The sequence below is a fragment of the Psammomys obesus genome, unplaced genomic scaffold (assembly GCF_907164565.1).
Source record: "Psammomys obesus unplaced genomic scaffold, mPsaObe1.curated_primary_1811, whole genome shotgun sequence".
Lineage (NCBI taxonomy): Eukaryota > Metazoa > Chordata > Mammalia > Rodentia > Muridae > Psammomys > Psammomys obesus.
In genome coordinates, this window is record NW_026590503.1 from 2,805,447 (window position 1) to 2,813,716 (window position 8,270).

At 51.5% G+C, this 8,270-nt stretch overlaps 1 protein-coding gene across 2 annotated transcripts in view; it reads right to left on the minus strand.

The window, feature by feature from the left end:
- Ptprn2 (protein tyrosine phosphatase receptor type N2) overlaps positions 1 to 8,270 on the minus strand; it is a 695,487-nt gene that overhangs the window by 395,701 nt on the left and 291,516 nt on the right. For both annotated transcript variants that reach the window (XM_055607544.1, XM_055607543.1), the window contains exon 5: positions 6,953 to 7,115. In XM_055607544.1, the coding sequence (XP_055463519.1) occupies positions 6,953 to 7,115 (163 nt within the window). The remainder of the gene's footprint in view (positions 1 to 6,952; positions 7,116 to 8,270) is intronic.

Here is an 8,270-nt window from a genome sequence, read left to right on the forward strand (position 1 = left end):
CATCGTCAGCAGCAGCAGCATCCACACCGCTGTCTTCATCATCATCACCATCGTCAGCAGCAGCAGCAGCAGCCTCACCACCAGCATCCCTGCTGCGAGCAGTGAACCTACGAGCAGCAGCAGCACTGTTCTTGCTGCCAGGTGTTGAGCCTCTGATGACATTCTAGTGGAAAGGACAACTCTAGCGTGGCCCTGTCCCCAAACAGCTTGCAGAATAACAGACAAGCTAAGTCAGAGACACCAGTGACTAACTGGAATCTCTACAGAGAGGGTCAGACGAGCAGCCCCCTGGAATGAAGTGATTGCGTGCAGTGGCGCTGGTCAGAGCAACCTCGTGGCGCGGAAGCCTGCCGCCTTTGCCCATCTTCCCAGGTGGTCCACAGAACAGCTCCCCTCGCTGTTAGATTTGCAGGGTACAGTGCCAGAGGCCAAGTCAGGCCTCCTTCTTAGACCAGCATGCCTCCCTTGGACCCCCTGCCCTGTCTGTTTGCATGGCTATTGTTCGGGCTGACAGGAAGGCCCAGAGGTCCTGGGAGTCCCACAGGACACTCTGTGTAGACAAGACTCTTTTCTGCACACTGGCTGTTCAGCTCATCAGATATTCTCTTGTGCCAAGGATCTAAAACAAAGCATGAAACTCAAATCAGGTCACCGTTGACCATATAACACGCATCTGCTCCAGTGTGCCCAAAGGCAGTGTTGACAGCCATGTTGATCAAGATACAGCCTCAGGCCTGACAAAACAGTGGGGGTGGGGGCACGGCCAAGGCTTCTTAATGAGATGGTCTCATAACAGGACACATGTGCCACTGGTTGCCAAGGAGGCGGAGGCGTGTGGGCCAGCCAGCATTGATCACTGATGGAAGGCCATCCAGCATGCGAACTGTGGAGGATGTTGGTTTTGTTCACTCTGTCTCCTTGTCACTTTGCCACAGATCTCTGCATCCCCCTGCCTATCACTCTCCGTCTGTCTGCTCTGTCTCTGACCCTGTGCGTGTGTGTCTCTCTACTGTGTGTCTCAGTCTCTGTGTATCTTTGTGTATCTCTCTCTCTCCACCTATGTGTGTCTATCCAGGCCTACCTCTCTCTTCTACCTGTCTCTCTGAACCTGACTCTCTGTGTCTCTTGATCTATATCTCAACATCCAGTGGCATCAGTTTCCAACTAGGCCATAGGCTTTGTGGGGGCGTCTGTGTGTAGCTCTTCCTACCTCCACGAAGTCGTGGGGATGTAGCACTCCTGCCTTCAGGAAATGGGAGAAGTTTCCTATGTACTGTAGAACTTGTCATGGAGATGATGGGTTCTCACCAGAGAACCCAGTGTCCACAGAGCTCATAGTTCATGAAACCTGTGGAGTTGCAGAGCCCACAGATGGTAAGCTGAGGGCCATATAATCTCACGGGAAGTTCAGTGTTCCTGTGTAGGTGGATGCTGACTGGGGCCTCTGTAGACGATGCCCCATCTGTGGGCTCAGAAGTCTCCCAGGAGAAAAAGATGAGTAAGACAGACACATCTGCCTCCTGTATCCTGCTCCCCGTCATGCCAGCCATGCTGCCATGCCCAGCTCATGCCTGGCCTTCTCTGCTCTCAGAACCTGCTGCCTCTGACCAGGACAAGGACAGCAAACCCTGCTGAGTGCCCACATGACACACTTGATGGTCAAGCCCCAGGCAGAGAGGAGAATAACCACAGAGGCCTGCCTGGCTTCCCTGTGCTTCATGTTTTCACTCTTCCCGGTCCTCTTCTGTCTGTGGATGGGGCCTGATCACCCCGTCCCACAGAGGTGGCAGGGCAGGGCTGGCAGGATCTCACTGCATATAGACAACCTTCTCTGCTAGCCTGGCATGAAATGAGGGATCAGCAGAGTTTGGTGGCTTCGGTTTGAGGAGTAAACAAAAATCAAGATAAGGCCTGACAAGAATTCCAGGACTCCGAGTTCAGCTGTTAGAAAGGTCCTGCTTGAAGGTGACCTTTTAAGTCTGTGGCCATACTGCTCTGAAAGAGCCATGTCTACCCTCATTTAATGGTGGGCCTTTCACTGGTTTGTCCCTTTTGGACTGTGCATTTGCAGCTGGCCTCCTCTTCTGGCAGATCAGCCATCCCTGACATCAAGGAGAGGAGTTCAGCTGCCCAGCCAGAGAGGAAAGCAGAAGGGTGAAGGCCAGAGTGTGGGCCTGTTACAGTATCACAACAGCACCACACAGCTCCTCGGAAGCAGCCTTGGCTGTCACAGTGTAGGCTCTGGCCCTCCTGGCTGCACCATGAGAGTTATTATTAGCCCATGAGCCCCCCTGGCTCCCTGTACCATGGATGCATGTGTCTGAGGCACATGGTGGAGGGTAGGCAATTGGCCAGGAGGAAGGAAGGAGGGACGCTCAGGAACTGTGGGCTCAGCTTCCTGACTGTATTAGGCATCACTGTGAGGGCTGAAGAGGGCACCTAGCCTGGGGACAGCTCCTGAGGGTGGAAAGGCCAGCCCCTAGCCAAGGGACAGCCCCCTAAAAAAGTATGAAGGCAGCACCCGAGGACATCAGCTAGCTCGGGGACAGCGCCACAGAGCCTGGCTTCCTGACAGTCAACAGTCAGGGAAACACTAATGAGAGCAGGAACAGGTATTAAAAATAAAAATCAAATGAGCGTTATGACATGCGTGCGCACTGCTCTGCCTCCTCAGCGCTGAGCTGACAACAGGCGGAAGACGCACCCCAAACTCTTCCCCCCGAGAGGCGCCTCTTCAGACATGGCTGGCTGCAAAATGGGCCCGTGGTAGACAGCCCTGATATTTCTAGTAGGTAACATCTGTGAATCTGCCATGAGGCACTAGTCTTTGCTTACACACACACACACACACACACACACACACACACACACACGCGCGCGCGCGCGCACGCACTGGGAGAGACAGACAGACACAGAGACAGAGGGGGGAGGAAGGGAGAGACCTGAAACAAGCTCTATGCTCCTAAACTGGCTTGCTGTGCAGCTGAGGAGGACCTTGAACTTCTGGTTCTCCTGTCCCCAACTCCCAAGTGCTGGGACCGCAGACGCGCACACCACTGTGCACAGCTTAGAATATGAGTCACGGCCTGTGCGAACATAGAGCAGAGCTGCAGGTCTTAGAGTGAGCAACCCCACCCAGAAGAAACTGCCAAGTCACGGCTGTAACCATTGTCACCCCCGTGAACACGAATGCTTCTCTTACTCCATACCCTCGGCAGAGTGGACGTCGCAATTTTTGTCTTGTTTAGTTCTCCTTTAACATTTTCGCGTATTTATACAACACATTTTGATCATTTCTGTGCATCCTTGTCGGCCCAGAATGCCCCATCCTGCCTCCGTCTCAGCCAGGCCAGGGGCCAGAGTGATGGCTCTTGAACAGTACTGAACAGCCTTTTGAAGATGTGTATGTCTGAGGGCCTGCCTGCATGCATGTGTACCACATGCATTTTTGATGCCCTTGGAGGCCAAAAGAGATACTGGATCCCCTGGAACTGAACTGATGGATACTTGTGAGCTTCCCTCTTGGCACTGGGAGCCAGAAGAACAAGTACCGTTAACCATGGATCCATGTCCCCAGCCCCAACTCTGAGACCCTTGAGGCCCGAATTAGCCCATTGTGTGCAGATTTTTCCTAAATAAAGTATCTGTTCAAAATGTTCCCACATTTTACCTTGGGTTCCTTTTTCTTTTATCTTTACCAATGAGAGGCCAGCATACAATTCATCGACACATTCGCTTCTGCACAGGCTTGTTCCCTAACACTGTCAGGACAAGGGCTCAGACGCATGCCTGCCATGAGAGGGCTCCACCAGTGCCAAGATGCCTCCTCCTTCCCACTGCACATCCCCATGCAGCCATGAGCCGCTTCTGGTAGCCACTGTCTTGTGTCTTCTGTCTCCATCACTTTAAGATTCATCCATGCTGTCTGCTGTTGTGTGCCTTAATACCTCATTCATTGTTAATGGCCTGTTCCATTTACTGCTCGTGTTGACAGATGTTTTAGTTAGTTCGAGTTCTATTCTCTACTATTAGTTCACCACAGATCATCCGTGCAATCACAGGAAGAGATGGGGTGACTGGAACCAAGGGAGATGCGTGTTCAACTTTTTAAGACATTTTGGAGTTCCAGACCCTCCATGCCACCCACATGTGAGGTCAGACTTGGAAACCTCATCCAGTCTTCAAAGATGTAGGAGCCTAGTCAGCCTCTCACCCAGTCTATATGGTTCAGACCTTCCATCCCAGCCGGCTTGCTCTTTTTGGCATCTTCTGCACTGCCCTGAGCGCCTGTGCTCTGCTCGCCAGGACTGTGGCTCTGCTTAGATTTCTCGGCTCCTTTGTACAGGTTCGTGCTCGTTGTGCAGCTAGCTCCTGAGCAGCTTCTGCCTGTGACCACTGCCCCCAGAGGTCCCCACTGAGCTCTGCTCACTACTCTGGAGGTTTCCCAGCTGCTGCAGTTCGTAGAGCCCCATCCATAGGAGTCTGCGTTGCCAGCAGCTGGGAACAGTGGGGCAGAGGCTCATGTACCTATCCATGCTCTGGGTGACTGTGCGTCCCAAGAGCACACGGGTTCAACAGATGATCTCTGCTGTCCTTACCACCTCTCAGGACACCCCTGGTCCATCTTCCCAGCCTGCTGCATGCTCTTTGCAATGACCCTTTATTTCAGCCCTTTATTTCACTCCATTTCAGCTACATTTCTCCTCGTTTGATATTTCTCTTAAAATTCTGAAGGGCTAGGCCAGTCTTTCATCTTTCTAATCTCAGGGCCCATCATAGTTGCTTTACATTAAATATGTTCTCGGACTGTTTCTAAAATAAATTAACTAATGGTATCAGGAAGTAATGACTTTCAGCCTGGCGCTTTTCAGTGACATGTGAAATGGGGACTGAATGGTGCTCTCTTGGTAAAACTGGGGCATCCAGAACACCTGGATGGACTCTGAGTAGGTGGGTGCAGGAAGGCAGTGCCCACTAACAATTCAGGGCCAGTGATTACACAGATATAGTTGTGGGTATGTGCTCAACGCGTGTGTCAGAGTGGCACCTGGCCATACTGGCTTGGGAGGGAAATTCTCTTCCCTATGGCTTCTGGGATGAAGTAATCATCCCAACAGCCTCAAAGAGAATAAATCCAAAATTTTGTCTATGCTGGAGTCAGATTCTCTAGGATAAATATACAGAAAATAAAGCACAATTTGTAAATAATTCATGGGAAATTGGTTGCATGTTGAAACATCATGAGTGGCCACAGTTTTAATTGCTACTGAGATAGCCTGTCACCCGGTGGGAGGGGGTTTGGGAAGCCCCAAGTTCTCGGCTGGAGCCCAGGGCAGCTCGGATCACCGCTGTACTTCTGTGCTTCCTGCAGATGCTGCTCATTAGAGAGATGACTCAGCTTTCTCCTCATTTAAGCACACAACAGAAAATAATGAGTTCTGGGCTTTCACACATTTCTTTTTTTAATATGAAGAGACATCTCTCTGAACACAGAAGGGAAAATGTGTAGGGCAAAAGTGCCCCCCAGTGCTGAGCCACGGCTCTGAAATCACCCTGGCAGATGATTGCAATGTCCGTCAGTTCACCCTGGCTCGCTTTAGAAGGGAAGTAACAGCTGTGGGGAAAAGCCTGGCGTGTAGGCATCGCTGGCCCTGTGGTGGCTGCCTGTCATGTCACCCTGCTGGGTGGTGCTTTCAAGGAAGCCAAGAGCCAGCATAATGTGAGGTGGTCCTGCCGTCATGGAATTCTGGCCACGCTCAGTGCCAGCCCCCTTGCCACTGCAGTTTCGTGGCTGTGAGAGATGTGGGCACTTGCCACTGCTTGTCTTCTGGGTGGGTCCAGAGCCCACAGCAACATGGAAGCCGTCTGACAGCCTTGTGGACACCTGTCAGAGGAGCCAGTGTTCCAACAGAGTGGCGGTGCTGACATGCTTCAGTGGGAAGGCTCCTGTGCCTCCAGCTGCTGCTGGGCTCCCAGCACCCTGACAGTACTAATGAACCCCTGGTACAGTTTCAGGGAAATCTCCAGATGTTGCTCAGACAGAGAACATGGCCAAGTGAGGCAGCACAGTGAATGCTTGTTGGGAAGAAATGCTGAGCTGTAAAAGCCCCGACAAGGCAGGGAGTCCAGCCCACACACCACACCCAATCTCCCCCCTGAGCTGGTTCTCAGGCTCCAAACTGCCTTCTGGTACCCAGAGCTCTTTGATTATTTTTTTAAAGGCAATTCAAAGCTTGACACAGCCTGCTTCCAAGCTGCCCTGAAAACATCTTGGTGACCACACATTTATACCTCAAAAGCCTACTGAAGTTCTAACCCTTCCTTTAAAATGTGCTTCATCTCCAAAGCAAGCTGGCTCTAGCATCCTGGCTGAATGAGCTTGCACCTTGGATCTAACTGGCAAATCTGGCCCTGAATAGCATAGCGATTGCCCTGTGTCTGAGCCAGCCTTGGACAGAGGGACAGTGCCCAAGCCCGAAAGCCTTACTGTACTGGGTCTCATGTGGTCTTGATATGCTCTCCCAGCACCTACAAACAGGTATCTTTCTGCTGTGCTGGAAAATAAATCCACACTGCTTACTTTACCAGAAATTAGAAGGCTCCAGGGATATAGTAATTGCTGGGTTAAAAACAGGACAGCCGTGCACCAGACCTAACTCCAGCCATGTTCAGAATCTCTTGTCCTCTTGCCTTCTGGGCTATGTGTCCACTCCTGTCCTGGGCACTCGTCCTACAGACTGGGAACAGAGCTCCTCCTGAGTTTAGGTTCACACTTAGTGCAGCTTTGCACTTCTCATACTACCCAGGACCTGTGGCCATGCGGACAGCTGGTGAGCCTGCGAACTCAGCCTGTGAACTCAGCCTGCGAACTCTGCCAAGACACCTGTACCCAAGACAAACATGCAAGCAGCTAAAGGAGAATCCCAGCCAAGGGAGCAGGCTGAAGCATCACCTTCGCTGGGTGGGTCTCATGTTCCGTCCTGGGATGTGCATTCGCTGCTGGGACCTGGGACAGAAGCTCCAGATAGGACAGATAGCGCCGAAGGGTCTTGGCCAGGGCCACCTCACTCTCCAGGCTGAACCACTTGTCATTACCAGCACTCTGTTGTAAGGTCCTGGAAAGCAAAGAGAATGACGGCTCAGTCTATGTGTGACCCATGCTGAGCTGTGAGATGGGACAGATGGGAGCGTGGTATGCGTGCAGCCTCGGCGGCCTGCAAGGGCACACTGATGGTCAACACCTCCACATCTCCTCGGCCGCAGTGCTGTTTCTTAGCGAGCCCGGACTTGCTGTTCCCACAGTGGGCTGAATTCTACAGAGCCTTTGGGAGGGGCCGAGGAGTGACCCTACAGAGCTCATGGATGACGCTCTATCCACCGTGCCCTGTCACACCGCTGGCATGACAGACAGAAATGGAGCGCAGAACAAGCAACCACTGCTTGCTCTGTTTGCAGCATGAACCACAGAACTGAGCTGGCTGGCTCAGATCTGCCAACACCCAAGAAGCTGAGGCAGGGGGATGGAAAGTTCAATGCCAGCTCAAGCAATTTAATGAGGTCCTGTTCAAATTAAAGGAAATTGCTGAGAATTTCATACATGCATACATATGTATTTTATCAAGTCCACATCCAATTCTGTCTCCTACATCTCCACCATTTTCTCCTCCCTTCCTTTTCTTTATTTCTTTTTTTCTTTCTTTTCTTCCTTCCTTCTTTCCTTCCTTCCTTCCTTCCTTCCTTCCTTCCTTCCTTCCTTCATTTATTTCCTGGTTTTTCAAGGCAGGGTTTCTCTGTAAGCTTGGATGTCCTAAAATTTGCCCTATTGACCAACCTGAACTCACAGATATCCACCTGCCTCAGCCTTCTGAGTGCTGAAATTAAAGGTGCCATCTCCAAGCTTGCTCTTCTTTAAAAATCATTGTACTGGCTGATTCTATGTTAACTTGACACAGGCTAGAGTCATCTTGAAGGAGGAAACCCCACTAGGGTAAAATACCTTCATAAGATCAGGTTGTGGACAAGCCTGTATGTGCAGGACCACCTGGTCTACAGGAACGTGGGTGCCTCTCGGGAGCCACATCCCTGAAAAAACCTGACCCTCCATCTTCCAGCAGCCATCAGCTGCCAACTGTCCTTACAAGGAGTTTTTAAGGTATAGCAGTGTGGCTTAGTGACAGTGTAGGTGCCTAGCCTTGGGATCCTGGGTTCAATGCCCAGAATCAAACACACACACACACACACACACACACACACACACACACACACACACA